Source organism: Haliotis rufescens, unplaced genomic scaffold (genome assembly GCF_023055435.1).
Source record: "Haliotis rufescens isolate VD_foot unplaced genomic scaffold, xgHalRufe1.0.p SCAF_2, whole genome shotgun sequence".
Classification (NCBI taxonomy): domain Eukaryota; kingdom Metazoa; phylum Mollusca; class Gastropoda; order Lepetellida; family Haliotidae; genus Haliotis; species Haliotis rufescens.
In genome coordinates, this window is record NW_025963890.1 from 75,485,662 (window position 1) to 75,502,685 (window position 17,024).

A 17,024-nucleotide genomic window follows, 5' to 3' on the forward strand; every position below is an offset into this window, starting at 1 on the left:
CAAAGTAATTATGAATGATATACCTTGAGGCACCTGCTGACATTATCGATTTCTAATTTTTCACTGTCAATTATTGTGTGAGGCTGCTGCTATTATAGGTGGCAGTGTCAGTGTCGCTAATTGGGGCCCTGCATCCCCTCTGATGCTCATAATGCAAGCTGTCCGTTACAGACAGGTAATGCCTAATGCTGTGTATATCACAAGCTGTATGTCATACTTCACCGGCCATAGTGATGTCAGTCAGGCACATTTAGGATTGGTTTTGTTTCTGGTTATGCTACATAAATAGTTGGATGAAGTTTCTTTTCCTGAACAGCCCTTTGTGTTGGTCAAATCCACAAGATTCTCTAGTTTCATCTGATACTTGGAGCTTATCATTAGAACAGCCGGTGTGTGTGTGTGTGAGGGGGGGGGAGAGGTTACAACAAATATTTTTGGAATAAGGGGTCAGATTGGAAATACCAAGATGAATCCCTAGAAATAGGTCAAATTATTAGTTTCTAGAATGCAGTCACAGAGGTACTATCCTAAGGATCTCAAAAATGTGTTTGGAACTTGGGGAAACGTTCCGTGTACACTTCGACCAGCTTAATCGTATACCCACTATTTCTTTTTTCTTTTTCTTTTTTACTCTTTGTCCCATATTCCCCCCTGGCTTTTCTTTGTCTGTACTGACATTCCTGTCCAGGGTCTGCTCTTACCTCATGTACCATACTCTTGGGGTTTTCCACATTTGTCTTGAAGTATAAGGGGCTACTGATAGACATTTCAAGTTGATTTATTTCATTAGTTTTGGTGGTTGTGATATATTTTATTGCTGCTGTCAAATGCACATTCCTAGAGCTTTCCATATGTCTATAGCACATGGTATGTTCCATATGTCTATAACACATGGTATGCTCCATATGTCTATAACACATGGTATGCTCCTTATGTCTATAACACATGGTATGCTCCATATGTCTATAACACATGGTATGCTCCATATGTCTGTAACACATGGTATGCTCCATATGTCTATAACACATGGTATGCTCCATATGTCTATAACACATGGTATGCTCCATATGTCTATAACACATGGTATGCTCCATATGTCTATAACACATGGTATGCTCCATATGTCTGTAACACATGGTATGTTCTATATGTCTATAACACATGGTATGCTCTACATGTCTATAACACATGGTATGTTCCATATGTCTGTAACACATGGTATGCTCCATATGTCTATAACACATGGTATGCTCCATATGTCTATAACACATGGTATGCTCCATATGTCTGTAACACATGGTATGGTTTGCAAAAGGGTCACAGGACCAGCCCCTATTGCATTAAGATCAGAAATTACGTTTTTAAACCCACTCTGGACATGCAGAGGAAATACTAGGTTAATGATGCCAGTGTAAAGAAATGAAAGAGGATCTTAAGAGCATATAAATTTAGTAGGATGTGTTAACAAGAATGCAGACAAAACATTGCAATGTCCTGATGGACAATGTGCTGATGGATGATGATGATGATGATGATGATGATGATGACGATCATGAAGAAGATGACGATTGAGTATGGTTTTATGCCGCTTTTAGCAATATTCCATCAATATCATGGCAGGGGACAATTGAAAATGGGCTTCACACATTGTACCCCTGTGGGACATTGAATCGGGGCCTTGTGCGTGACGAGCCAACACTTCAACCACTAGGCTACCCCACCGGCCATGATGATGATGATGATAATAACAAGATAAATGTGATCTTCTTAGTCACTAAATGTATTTGTAATAACACAAAATAACGAGTCAAGCCCACTTTCGTACCCACAACATCGGCCCTACTTCTGAACTAACCATGTTGAAGCATGGCAGCAACAGGGCACTGGTGAGATTCCCCCAATTTGCTCTGTTTAATTACATGCTGTATCTATTTCCCAGCAACAAGCTGGAGCTCCTGACTGTGGACTGAAGCTGATATCTACATGAGCTCTTCACCGAGCACACACTACCTGATTATCAGGCACAGCATCCAATTATTACCTCTTTAAACTTAACCTGTTAGTAATTATCGGCAGCCTCGTCTCCAGTACACAAGACAAGTGCCAAGCTTGGCTCGGTAGGCTGCCTGTCTGGCCAGGACATTGCCTGCTCACTGGTCACCTATATGAAGATTTTAAGGCTCTTCACACAACGGCACATATGTTGAGATGGGAATTGACTGAATGCTCATTGTCTATAAAATGTATTATTCTGCAGTCAATTTCTCTCCTTTATAATTATGTTTTTTAATACTGATTCATATGGTAGTAAAATATAAGCTAGACATATATATTATTCTTTTTGGTTTTGATTAAATTATATGCACACATTCCGCAGTCAGTGTGTAGGCTGTGAAGACAATGCTAAGCTGTTGCAGGCTCTGCATTTAGAGCTGTTGTTCTATAATGATGATATATACCCATGGTTTTATGACAATGCAAGATGGCTGTAGCAGCATTTCGCATGAGATGACTGTAATGAATGGCCAAAATTATCTTAAAGGTTCATCCATTAAACTGAAAATCAAACTTGAAGCATGGTTGAGGAGGATTGTTTTGAACAGCCATAAAATATACTATTAATGATGAAATTGGGCTTTCTTCCTGCCAGAATTGCGAGATGTTGGTGGAATAGGCTTTTTAGAAAATTATTTTTGAAAATTAACTGCAATGTTTATAGAACTGATATCAAGACACGTTTTTTTGTTTCATCTCTTGGAATTTGTGTATCATGGTTTAAAAATATGTAAAAAATTATGGGTTTTGCACTCAGAAAACAAAAATTCCATTTGTTACCCTTCATTTCAGGCACTTCTCTATAGGGGTGGTGGGGTAGTTGTTGAAGTTGTCGCTCTTTACACCGAAGATCCTTGATTGATTCCCACATGGATACAATGTGTGAAGCCCATTCCTGGTGTTCCCCGCCTTGATATTGCTGGAATATTGCTAAAAGCAGTGTAAAACCATACTCACTCACTCACTCACTCACTCACTCACTCACTCACTCACTCACTCACTTGTCCATACTTGATGATACTAGCCTCTATTGAAAATATAAATGCAATTAGCTGTCAATCATGCATATATTTCTGATAGTTCTCCCCACCTGTTTTAAGTTTTTCTCATTTGCAGTTTTCGCAGTTTGAGTAGCAAGAAAATGTATCCCATAATTTACACCCACTCAAGAAATAGGTAATATGTTACATTATATCAACAGAACATAATGCTGATAAAATTCTAAATGGTCCAGCGAACTAAAAAGTCTCGGAAAATGTTTTTAAAATTTCATTTCTCGAGAGACGGGTAAACTATTCTATAGATTACAGTAAATAGGTGTGTAGGGCTGGTCCAGTAAATCAATAGATGATAATAGAAAAAACATTCAAGGCTGCAACCTGAATGTTCTGTCAATCTATTGGCCACTGAGTGGTCATTACTGTCCTCAAGGTCACTGAGTCCAGAGTGTGGGAGGATCTGTGTGAGAAAGGCAGGCATGAACCCTCATAGTCCTGCAACATTACTGTGGAATTTATATTTTTAGGTATTGTTTTGTACTAAACGCCTAGGCAAGTCTAGATCAAACTTACCAAGTCTAGTTTGCTTGAAAACAGCAGAAGAGGAAAGGTTCTTTCGAAGAAAAAAAGAGAAAAAATTAAAGACATATTTTCATTGACTAAGTGTTAATCTAGAACCCACACAGTGAATTTATTATAGCAAAATTAATCTTATGTATCTTCTTATCAACATAGCTTTCAACTGCGGATAATATACTTCTTCAAATATGTGTGACACATGTTTCAGATTTAAGAATAAATGCAGTATATATTTTGGTATGTGTCTTTGTGTCCGTTTGTCATGATCTTAATGACAAAAACACCCATCCGAGTATCTGATCACCAAGATTGTAAACGCTGAAGTCATTTTCTTCAATATTTTTAATTCTATGTCTAAAATTGTCTATAATAATTCTCATGCAGGTGCGTGATCCCCTGCAGATCAACCTGAAGCCTGTCAGTCTGCATCGACTGTTATTGTTTGGAAGGGTTGCATGTATACATGTACACAAAGGGACATAACTCTCTTACCAGAGTCATAAATCTGGACAAAGGTTACTCTGGACAATATCACTTAATTTGTACTGTCCAGATTAACAAGGTCTTGCAGGGTGAACGTAGGGTACAAAATATATCTTCAATGAAGAAACCAAAATATATCCTCAATGAAGAAAACAAAATGTTTATTCAATGAAGAAAACAAAATGTATCCTCAATGAAGAAAACAAAAGGTATCCTCAATGAAGAAAACAAAATATATCCTCAATGACGAAAACAATATACTGTCCAGATAAGTAGTTTTAATTAAAATCTAGCAACAAGTTACAAGATACTGTTTTACCTATTCAGTTTGGGATCAGCAAAAACCCATTGGTTGCTTGAATGTCTGTATATGTTTCATCACAAGCACAATCATTTATTTGCTTGACTATGTAAACATGATATGTCAACGGCAGAGAATAATTAGCTGTGATGATCCTATGAATCAGATTCCATAGGGTATAAAAGGCAAAAGAGCAGTGAAGATTCTCTGAAAATTAGTGATGACAGCAGGTGTTTTCGCCAGTCAGGAAATAATGATCTTCTAATTCTTCATTTGGGATAAAACTATCCCTTTCTTTCCCCAGTTTATTTTCCATGGACACTTGGTTGTAAACCTAACACAAAGCCCAAGCCGTCATTTAGAATTGTGTGAAGTCCTTGTTATTCTTGCTGTCATGTGATCACGTCACTGCTGGGAGTGTGAGAGGCAAAGCACAGGAGGAAATGTCAGCTGTACTTATGATACCTGAATAAGGGTGAAATATCATGTAGATTAATACGTTTCTTGTCGATAGCACAGGCATGGTGACAGTTGTTTAACATAGTGAGCGTGTATGTGTCCCCGAGAGAAGGGATGCTAGGTGATGGTGACTTGCACACTTGGTTGTTCATCTTCTATTTTGACAGGCTTGTTTAACAAAAAAGTTTTAGTTTTAATCAAAGTGTCACACATACAGGTGTCTTGTAGAAGGTACACACAGGTGTAGAAGGTACACACAGGCGTAGAAGGTACACACAGGCGTAGAAGGTACACACAGGTGTAGAAGGTACACACAGGCGTAGAAGGTACACACAGGTGTAGAAGGTACATACAGGTGTAGAAGGTACATACATGTGTAGAAGGTACATACAGGTGTAGGAGTAGAAGGTACATACAGGTGTAGAAGGTACATACAGGTATAGAAGGTACATACAGGTGTAGAAGGTACATACAGGTGTAGAAGGTACATACAGGTTTAGAAGGTACACACAGGTGTAGAAGGTACATACAGGTGTAGAAGGTACATACAGGTGTAGAAGGTACATACAGGTTTAGAAGGTACACACAGGTGTAGAAGGTACACACAGGTGTAGAAGGTACATACAGGTGTAGAAGGTACACACAGGTGTAGAAGGTACACACAGGTATAGAAGGTACACACAGGTGTAGAAGGTACATACAGGTGTAGAAGGTACATACAGGTTTAGAAGGTACACACAGGTGTAGAAGGTACACACAGGTGTAGAAGGTACACACAGGTGTAGAAGGTACATACAGGTGTAGAAGGTACACATAGGTATAGAAGGTACATACAGGTGTAGAAGGTACATACAGGTGTAGAAGGTACATACAGGTGTAGAAGGTACATACAGGTGTAGGAGTAGAAGGTACATACAGGTGTAGAAGGTACACACAGGTGTAGAAGGTACATACAGGTGTAGAAGGTACATACAGGTGTAGAAGGTACATACAGGTGTAGGAGGTACATACAGGTGTAGAAGGTACATACAGGTGTAGAAGGTACACACAGGGGTAGAAGGTACATACAGGTGTAGAAGGTACATACAAGTGTAGAAGGTACATACAGGTGTAGGAGGTACATACAGGTGAAGAAGGTACACACAGGCATAGAAGGTACATACAGGTGTAGAAGGTACATACAGGTGTAGAAGGTACATACAGGTTTAGAAGGTACACACAGGCGTAGAAGGTACATACAGGTGTAGAAGGTACATACAGGTGTAGAAGGTACATACAGGTGTAGAAGGTACATACAGGTGTAGAAGGTACATACAGGTGTAGAAGGTACATACAGGTGTAGAAGGTACACACAGGTGTAGAAGGTACACACAAGTGTAGAAGGTACATACAGGTGTAGAAGGTACACACAGGTGTAGAAGGTACATACAGGTGTAGAAGGTACATACAGGTGTAGAAGGTACATACAGGTGTAGAAGGTACACACAGGTGTAAGAGGTACATACAAGAGAGATTGATCCCATAATTACAATCAATAAAAAACAATAATTATGTGTTTGAGAGACTTCAAGAAAGTCTAGCTGATGTCCTTCCAAGAACATCCCCTACAGGCAAGAGAGAGAGAGGATGCTAGTTTTCCCACTTGCACACTGTTGTTGTGAAGGGCTTGTGTAACAAATAGCAGAAACATCTCCAAATATGTTGTCAATTTAGCTCAATTAAAACACTGATCAGATTCAGCCAGATGTTTATTTGATGAATAAATAAACTTCACCAAAGTGAACTCAATTGCCTCCAGAAATATTTAGTTGGCCGTGTTTTTACCAATATTTTGTATTATCTTTTTACAAAGTTCATGCACTGTAATGATTTGGAATCACAAAACAGCTTCTACCTATATGAGATAGACATGTTATTGATATTTTTCAATAGAAAATGTAGGATATTATAAATATGTGTGTGTTTTTTTCTAGCATCGTGAACAGCTGTTGCTGTGAATACACTACTAGTTTATTGAAAGAGACCTTCACTGGAACAAAATATTGATTTGTGTGTTTGTACCTCTCAGAGTATAAATAATATGGCATCCCCTCTTGTTCTGGCATTTTGCATGTAATCTTAGCAATCCTGAGCAGAATATTCAAGTATTTGTTTGAGATTATAATACTGTGGTGTTGAGTTATGTCGCACGTTTTTACTTATTTTCCCCCTTTGATATGCTTCCTTAGAGAAACATCATGGTAGATTTGTATAGCCACCATTTTGATGGAAATTATATTTAAAGAAATTATATTCGTTTTTATTTTTTTTAACTTGATAATATTGTCTTCTTTAAATGTTCAGATACCCTTCTAATGTTATAAGTTCTAACAGTACATTAAGGAATTTGCAACAAAGGTTAGTCTTTTCATTTGTGTTTACTGTTCATAAGGTGAAAATAATATATAGAATTGATTTTCATTTTAACTTATTGTTGCAGTACAATATTAGATGCACAAATCAAATTCTTCCATTTAGTTGTTGTAAAATTCCTGTGTAGATCAATATAATGTATTGATCGGTGCCATCTATAAGCTGTTTTCAGGCAGCTATGCTACAACATAAACAGACCACCGATACATGGGGAAAACCACTTACACCAAGGGTTTGTATTGGAAGAGAAACTCCACAGTAAAATACTTGAAAACATTTTTCTTTTGCTTTTTACCAAAGCGTTAATATGTATTAATATGGCAGTGGTTGTTCTATTTCAATCAACACTAACATGTGATGTGGTTGACTAAATCAATTTATAATATCCCATGCTGTGGCGGGGAGTGATGAATATTTAACTGTTTCATGAAATAGCATTCTCATATTGTGGTCAATGTACTCAGTTACACTGAGCGATTATTGATGTGGATACATGCTGGTGTTGTCTTGAGAGTCGACTTGCGGAATTAAGTGTGATGTATTTGGATGAATACTAAGATGTTGACCTGCCTGAACAATGTATTGAGCTGACGTATAATTTGTAGCTTGGCACCCGAGCTTCAACCATCACTTCATTTTGGTATAGATCCACCAATGGGTAATATGATTGTGCTGCAGTTGCTGGACCAGCCCACAAAGCCTGTGATCTTGTGCCATGGTTAATTGATTTGCAGTGTGATTAGAACTCTTGATCTAATCACTATTGAACCATGTCACAGCTCGTCCAACTTGGCGGCAGTCGCATCTTCTCTCACAACAATAGCTGTTGTAATTCATGCTATCCTGTGTGGATGTGTGTGACAGCCGATTGAATGTGTTTGGTGTTCTGGCCTCGGTTCGTTCGGGAAAGGGGCGCTCTTCACGGTCCACCTTTTCACAAGTCACCTTTTTTGCCACGTATTTGATTAGGTTGATGGAATTGAATAGCCTGGAGTGAAAGATTTGATCGATTAATGGGACATTTTGTACGTGAGGGAGGAACGAGAGAATAAAAGGAAACGAAACACTGACCAATAGACCAATCAGGAACTCTCGGACACGGGCTGATTATTCGCAGAATACATGGTTACTATGGTGCCCAAATGGATATTCTCGGACAAATCATGAATGGCATTGCTTGTCACAGTTGTGTAGCTGTGATGAGATTGGATTATCTAATTTGACGTTGTCATTGTTGTGGAACAATTAAATGTGAAAGAGTGTAGTGAACCTATAGTGCTCCCTGTGACGAGATCGCTGCCAATCTGGGCTGTCAGTGGTCGGCAGAGGAACAGGGCAAGCAGGGTACACATTGATTTCTGCCATAGTTAAACAAATCCTGACTGCTGTTCACTTATCTGCCCACGGCACAAGTAGAGTGAAGAAATCAGTTAGTGATGAAATTAGGCTGGTCTTGACTCCCATATGTAATAGGTAGCTTGATGATCCCAGGAGAATCTGTACAAGAGGTAATAATAGCCACAGTGGTGTCAGGTACCAGTCTGCTCAATGCCTGCTCTGCCGCCAAAGGGAGCCGTCTGGTAGTCCGTCAGTCACTTCACTAACTCACCCAGTTGATATAGTAGTGAGAGCTATGGCTCTGGCTTAGTGAATAAGCTTGGAACTGACACCGGGCATGAGGGGAGACTGGCCATTCCTAATGATGTCTATGGGTTGCAGGACACTAGGGATGTGTCAAGGAAGGGTGCCATTGTATGAAGGCTCCGACCATTGTGAAAATGTGCTCTCTTTCTGAATGCCAGTCAGTCTGGTAGTCAGTGCGAGCACATCTGTGATTAGAGTTTGTGCAAGTTTACACTGCCAGGGTAAGGTATATATCTGTGTCTGCCAGTGTGCAGCCAACAACACGGGAGGAATTCTATCTGAGAGGTGATCATCAGCTTTCTTTCCTCACACCATTGGTGAGACAGACACCATTCTCACTTAGCCTCAGTCCCTCACACTCCGGATGCTTCAGTTCACAGTCCGTATCACCTGTGTACACTGAAGACCAGGGTCCACTCATGACTGGATTCCAGCGCCACGATGACCAGGTGCAGACAAGCAGCTGACCGTCAGATTGTGGAGTACTCTGGATATGCTTTCCCAAGCAGGGAAGACAAAATGTGTTTGGATTACATAGAAGGTGTCACCTTGCCATGGAAGCTCTGGGAGAGCTGGATTTAATTAAACTCAAGTCTGAACAAGCCATGGCAGCTATGTACAAAAAATTTAAGAAAATGGTCATTCCAAGACGAAGGAGGAAACATCTTCATGTGTGTCACAGGTGGGTCTATTTCCTTGTGTTTCCTTATGTTTCCTTATGTTTCCTCGGGTAGAATGGGTCGTCATAAATGATACATCCATGTTTAATCTGTGACTAATTTTGGACTGATCTTTTATATTCTATCAGCTTGACATGTTGAAATTTTATTGTCACTCATTGTAGTGATGTCATTGAACACTATAACCATGCAGTCCTTGGACTTCTTTGGACGTACTGGTGTGAAAATATATTTTTTGTTCTGTTGACAAAATAGAAACAGACAAATATCTCAACATATAGTGTTTACACCAGTGCATGGTGGATAGAGTTGTGTAAAACACTATGAAATACTACGGAAATATATTAAATGTACATTATGTGTAATTATCAGTCTCGTATTATTTATAAGGATAAAGTCAAGGTTTGTCTTCAGAGAATCAGAATAATATTAAGTTTTGTGTCATAAGTCCTACATATACTCTTCCGTTCTGGTGCTGGATTTTGGTAACATGTTGCTAATACTTCAAGTTGGTGTGGCATCTTGTCATTTTGTTTTGTTAATCTATATTTCTTCTCTAATGATTGTGTGTAAATTGGTCATTTTGAGACTATTAAGGTATGTGTAAATTGGTCATTGTGTTGGTAACAAGTAATTAGATGGCCAGTGTAGTCCTGTGATTTGGGCTTACATATCGCTATATAAATAGTTCCTTAATGGAGGCAGAGCACTGCCCACCAGGTAATTACTACCGTATTGGCTGCCCGGTCAGGGAAATAGGGTCCGTAGCCAGATTCCAGGCACAATCCATGAGGATGTACCAAATGTGTGTGTGTTTAAATATTGATATCAGTTATATAAACATAGGACTTCAGTTTGGTTCTAAAGAAGAATTTCACTCACAAGTGTTATTGCTCCTTATATTATGTTCTCCAAGGGATATTTAGATTTTGTATTGATTGTATTTTGCTCAAACCAAAATGTGTCTTGGTGAAGCTTATTTGTGGAATTTGGGGAAGATTATGTAAACATAGGGTCTTTGATTTCATTCAAGTAGGCATATCCTGCCTGATGGGACCATTTCATATGCATGTAAATATGATTAATAATGAAATACAAATTTACTGCTAAAAAGGAGGTTTGCTTAGAGCTTGTATAGTGCATTTGTATCTCTGAGCACTGAAGACAAATCATGCACATTTTTGGAAAAATCCATAAGAAAGAATGGCCATGGTATGAATTTAGAAAGGATTTTATATGGAGATGATGAGGTCGTTCTTTGTTCTGCTTTTGAAACTAGTGAAGAATGTATACGTCTTCAAGTGATTAAGATTTCCCTGTGGAAACTGTTGAGAGTGGTGCTGTTGAGAAAATGTCTATGACACTCTAGTTCTCTAAATTCTAATGTAGCTTGATGTAATCAGAACGAAATTAGAGTGATAGAAATATTTTAGACATGCTCCCTGCCTGCGAATGGGAGTTGAGGGCAGAACCCGATAGCATACTCCTCCATTTTCAGTGTATTTTGCGAAAATAATTATACATCAATAGTATCTTCCCTTAGAAGCTGTGTAATTGACACGAAGGGCAGACAGGTGTAGCAATGAGCTTATAGTCGCAGCTCACCTACAGGATGGCGGCAGCATGACATGGAGGAAGCTGTGGGTGTTGGCTCTCCACTGCCATCACCTCCAGACATGGGATCAGATCTCAGCCACAGCGTTCACCTTCACACTCCGGCCTGTCATTCCATCATACACTTGAGTAGGACGGAAATAGGACGTCTCTAATGACCCTGAAGGAAGGGACATGACCTAAAGTGTCTTAAAATAAAGGTGTTTTCTGTGGTGTGGGGAGGTGAAATTAGGTTTTGCATAGCATTTAAGATTATTGCACTTTTATTGCAACCTGTATGTCATTTGGTATGACGAGACTGGGGATTGAACCAATGACTTTCAACTCTCCAGGAAGACACCCCATCCACTGGACCATGGAGATGGTCAGGTTCTCTGAGACTTTGGTTTTTATGGACTTCATGTTTGAGGTTTAGTCTTATCAGAATCTTGGTTTTAATTGGTTGATATCTATGTCTGAAGTTATTTACATATTATTAGCATTTTTGTTTGTGTTTCAAATGTTTGTAATGGCCAATTTGGTCAAAGCTTCATCTATGTTTAGAGTAAGTGGCATGGTCTAAATCTGGCTGCAATCTTCAGAGCCGCCATCTCTCTCCTACAGACTACTTCATCTGAGTTTAGTGTATTTGTTAATGTCTGTATTGGTCAAAGCTCCTACATCTGATGTCTGTCTTAGTCAGAGCTCCATCTACATCTGACGTCTGTCTCAGTCAGAGCTCCATCTACATCTGACGTCTGTCTCAGTCAGAGCTCCATCTACATCTGACGTCTGTCTAAGGCAGTGGTAAGAGCTCCAACATCTGAAGTCTGTCTAAGGCAGTGATCAGAGCTCCATCTACGTCTGATGTCTGTGTAAGGCAGTGATCAGAGCTCCAACATCTGAAGTCTGTCTAAGGCAGTGATCAGAGCTCCATCTACGTCTGATGTCTGTGTAAGGCAGTGATCAGAGCTCCTACATCTGAAGTCTGTCTAAGGCAGTGGTCAGAGCTCCATCTACATCTGAAGTCTGTGTAAGGCAGTGATCAGAGCTCCTACATCTGATGTCTGACAAGGCAGTGATCAGAGCTCCTACATCTGAAGTCTGTCTAAGGCAGTGGTCAGAGCTCCTTACACATGTCTGTCAGAGCTCCACATGCATCTAATGGCTGTCATGGGCAGAAAATATCTGTCATGTTTTTATTTTTCTGCTTGTCAAATCTCAAATGTTTGATGAGTTTTTAATGACTCCTGATTTAGTGGAGATATTTACACATAGTCTGACAGAAATGGTTGTTGCATCAAAGATGCAGGGTGTAGCTGACTGAGAAGCCTTCCCTGTCAGCCAGATCGAGCCTACAGTTGACCCACATGTACTTACACTAACTTTGTTTGAGTCAGTGTTCATGACACAGACACATTTCTCAGTTATTCAACTCTGGGGTAGTAATCTGACCTCTTACTCCCATGTTTAGGCAGAGCAAATTTTCCTCCCCTTTGTATAACTTATTTATCTATTCAGCTCTGATGAGGCTCTGAGGAACAGTTAGCTTCTCTATGCTGGGATACACATCCTGACCTACAGGATAGTCCAGGCTGCCATCTCAGGGCTTCCATCACTCTTCATTTTGATAGCTGCTATTTCAGGGCATTCAGTGACAGCTGCCATTTCAGGGCATTCAGTGACAGCTGCCATTTCAGGGCATTCAGTGATAGCTGCATGTAAGCTACACTGTTAGTAATTTGAAATAGCACGCATACAAATTACAAACACATATGTCAGAATTAAATGAGATGTGTTTGTGAGCATTGTTTCCAACGTGTATTTGGCAGAAAATTTGGTGACAGCATATCATTGTGCTGTGTCTAAAACTAAGTGTACCCTTGTTTATTTCTATCAGTACACTTCAACATGTTTCCGAGCTCCATAGCTCCAGTCGTAAGAGGCGACAAATGGGATCGGGTGGTCAGACTCTCTGACTTGGTTGATGCATTTCATCGGATCCCAATTCAGTAGATAGATACTAATGATATCAATCATTGGATTGTCTAGTTCAGACTCTATTATTTACAGACTGCCATCATATAGCTGGAATATTGCTGAGTGCAGCGTTAAACAACAAACAAACAAAGTTGTCTAAGGTGCTGCAATTTGCTGTGCAGTAATTAGGCAATTTGGCTTGCCAAAACTCTTTTATTGTGGTTCGAATCCCAGCAGTATCCTGATTATGTTTGGTATTAAACAGCACCATGCTGGTGCTCATTGGTTTCACCAGAGTGGTAAATGTCTAAGAACCTGCATGGAGACGATGACAAGTGACAGATAGGGCTCTAATTGCTTCCATCTTGTCCTGCTCACATTATTTTATGGCCGGTTGTGACAGTTCTCAAGGCTGCTTGCCAAAGTTGTGAAAACTCAGTCCTCTTTTATTACTGTATCTGTTGGGAAGGAACAGTGCAGCTGCCCATCAAGATCCACACCGAGATTGATTGTCCTGCCTGTTGTGAAGAGTAACATACAGACAGTTGTACTGTGTTCCACAGTTGTACTGTGTTCTACAGTTGTACTGTGTTCCACAGTTGTACTGTGTTCTACAGTCGTACTGTGTTCTACAGTTGTACTGTGTTCTACAGTTGTACTGTGTTCTACAGTTGTTCTGTGTTCCACAGTTGTACTGTGTTCTACAGTCGTACTGTGTTCCACAGTTGTACTGTGTTATACAGTTGTACTGTGTTATACAGTTGTACTGTGTTCTACAGTTGTTCTGTGTTCCACAGTTGTACTGTGTTCTACAGTCGTACTGTGTTCTACAGTTGTACAGTTGTACAACTGTGTTCTACAGTTGTTCTATGTTCCACATTTGTTCTGTGTTCCACAGTTGTATTGTGTTCCACAGTTGTACTGTGTTCTACAGTCGTACTGTGTTCTACAGTTGTTCTGTGTTCCACAGTTGTACTGTGTTCTACAGTTGTTCTGTGTTCCACATTTGTTCTGTGTTCCACAGTTGTACTGTGTTCCACAGTTGCACTGTGTTATACAGTTGTACTGTGTTCTACAATTGTACTGTGTTCCACAGTTGTACTGTGTTCTACAGTCGTACTGTGTTCTACAGTTGTTCTGTGTTCCAAAGTCGTACTGTGTTCTACAGTCGTACTGTGTTCTACAGTTGTTCTGTGTTCCACAGTTGTACTGCGTTATACAGTTGTATTGTGTTCCACAGTTGTACTGTGTTTTACAGTTGTACTGTTTTCTACAGTTGTACTGTGTTCATCAGTTGTACTGTGTTATACAGTTGTATTGTGTTCCACAGTTGTACTGTGTTCTACAGTTGTACTGTGTTCTACAGTTGTACTGTGTTCATCAGTTGTACTGTGTTATACAGTTGTACTGTGTTCTACAGTTGTACTGTGTTCATCAGTTGTAATGTGTTCATCAGTTGTACTGTGTTCTACAGTCGTACTGTGTTCTACAGTTGTACTGTGTTCTACAGTCGTACTGTGTTCTACAGTTGTACTGTGTTCTACAGTTGTACTGTGTTCTACAGTCGTACTGTGTTCTACAGTTGTACTGTGTTCTACAGTTGTTCTGTGTTCCACAGTTGTCTTCAGATGGAAAAACAAGAAAAAAAGGATTAGAATTCAGCAAAGAAATTAATCTTTTTTCGATGGAATCACAGCAAACATAAATGTCCTTCTGTCATACTGCTACACCCTCATTTCCATACAGTGGGCATGACATGCAGATGAGTCTTACAATACTGTATTCCTCATAACCTTCAATCAGGTTAAGAACTGATAGATCTGGGGTCAAACAGAAGTAAAGGATCTATGATGCTGAACTCATGATTAGGCAGACCTTCTTAAAATATTGGTTAATAGATTCTGATGAAAATGAACAGTGGAAAAAGCAATTTGAAAAACAAATATTGTTTTAATTCTCCAAAAATAATTTTGTGGATTTAACATTTAGACTGTATATGTAAGCCTGATGAAACATGTGTAACTAGCAAGAACACATGGCAACATTGTACTGCACTTTAGATAGGGATAGTTTATATTTTTCGGTGATAAACAAACTGATTCTCATCATATGTCAAGTGTCAATTAATAGAAAGACATATCTGACTGTCCCTATCAAAAGTTGAGTGTTAGTTTTAGATAACCTTTTGAAGTACCGTATATCACCATTTATAAGGCAAGGGTTTTTCCCCCTAGAATTAGAGGGGTTTCAAGGGGGTCAACCTCTAAACAGTTTAGAAGATGTTTTTTTCTCCAACACAAAGACATTACTGTGAGCACATAACACTGGAAATACTGTAATTAATCCTGTAATTTCACTGTCTGGTTATAAAAAGTGTTCTTTGTACATCTAGGCTTATGTTTGTAACCTATTTTAATAATTTTATTCAAAATTTCATTCAATATTCTTTACATTATTTTCGGCTAAATCATATGTGAAGTGATTGGTCGGTTGCACAACTCACTGCAGAAAACACAGTCAGATCACTGCCAATGATGCCTTGAAACGAACATCAGTGGACAGAGAATGGATACATTATCATAAATGCCATACTTGACTCGTTAAAAGTGACATTTGTTGTAGTTTAACTATTATATATCAACATACATTTTTTGCAATCACATGTGTGGTAGCCTCGACGGTGATTGGTCATATTGTTCCATACATAAAAACTATCCGGCAATAGCGATCCGCTGTACCAGTGTTGGTGCTACGCTTATGTTATATAATTTTTTTATACATAAATAGTAATGCTGCAACTAAAATAAAATGATATTGGAACATATTAATCCTAACACAAAAATAGTTTCAGATACAATTCTTCCAATCATTGCATCAAGATTCTTTGAAGTTATAGTATTGGGTAATTTTTAAATAAATCACTGGTAGACTGGGAGAAATGTGTTTCCGGCTTAGTTTACGAGAAAATACACAGGATGATCATAATCTCTGCATATAAGACAATGCCTAACAGTGCAGGAAATACAATTTAAATGGTAAATCATCTTGTCTAGTTATGTTTTATCTCAAATTTCAAATTCGTTTTGACCAAGTTTAGTTGGTATCCCCTGTTTGTTTACCTGAATTCACTAAAGGGACACGATGTCATTTTTTCTGCGGACGACAAACACGTTTTTGTTGCACATGTGCTGGTGATGTGCTTTATTTTGAATTGCCTTTGTAGACGGGGTTCACCAAAAAGAATTTTATTTTTTTCCCATCTACTGACCTGATTTTCTTCACAAAATATCTGTAAACCAAGAAATAATAAAAGTTGGGCCTTGCTATTCAATAAATATCAAGAACTCACTACTCTCCGCACCCCCCTTTATCTCCCTAATACTGTGTACAAATTGTTGTAAGGACGACATCCTCAGATTGTATAGCAACTACTTTGCTTAATTATAATGCTGCTGAACATCTGAATAATGCTTTTACTTCAATGGGTTCAAGCTGTGCAGTTTACTTTATGCTATGTGTTGGGGAAATGTTCAATATTTATCACTATTAAATGTCTCTCCTTAAGAAATACTTCAGTGGAAATTAATTTGTCTTGTCTTGTACGATCCATTTGTATATGTGGACAAGAATGGATTGTAACTATTGTAGGAGCATGTTATTTATAGTGCTGCGATTCACTGTACAGAGTTATGTCCCTTGGTTGTGCCAGGATTGTTGGCCCTGGGTTTGAATCCAAGATCCCTGAAAATGATCCTTGATGGTGAACCAGAGTGGACATCAGTACTCTGACAAAGATATAATTGGCATAGTATTCAAAATGATGTTATGCCATTATTTATT

General features: G+C 38.9%; 1 protein-coding gene across 5 annotated transcripts in view; it reads left to right on the forward strand.

Moving 5' to 3' along the window:
* Positions 1-17,024, forward strand: part of LOC124147601 (cAMP-specific 3',5'-cyclic phosphodiesterase 4C-like) — a 592,292-nt gene that overhangs the window by 333,367 nt on the left and 241,901 nt on the right. Inside the window, exon 1 of one of the 5 annotated variants that reach the window (XM_046518269.2) lies at positions 8,145-9,613. The exons of 3 other annotated variants lie outside the window; for them this stretch is intronic. In XM_046518269.2, coding sequence (XP_046374225.1) covers positions 9,486-9,613 — 128 coding nt within the window. In that variant the 5' untranslated portion in view covers positions 8,145-9,485. Of the gene's footprint in view, positions 1-8,144; positions 9,614-17,024 lie in introns of those variants that run through there. One more of the 5 variants, XM_046518270.2, reaches the window with a different exon arrangement.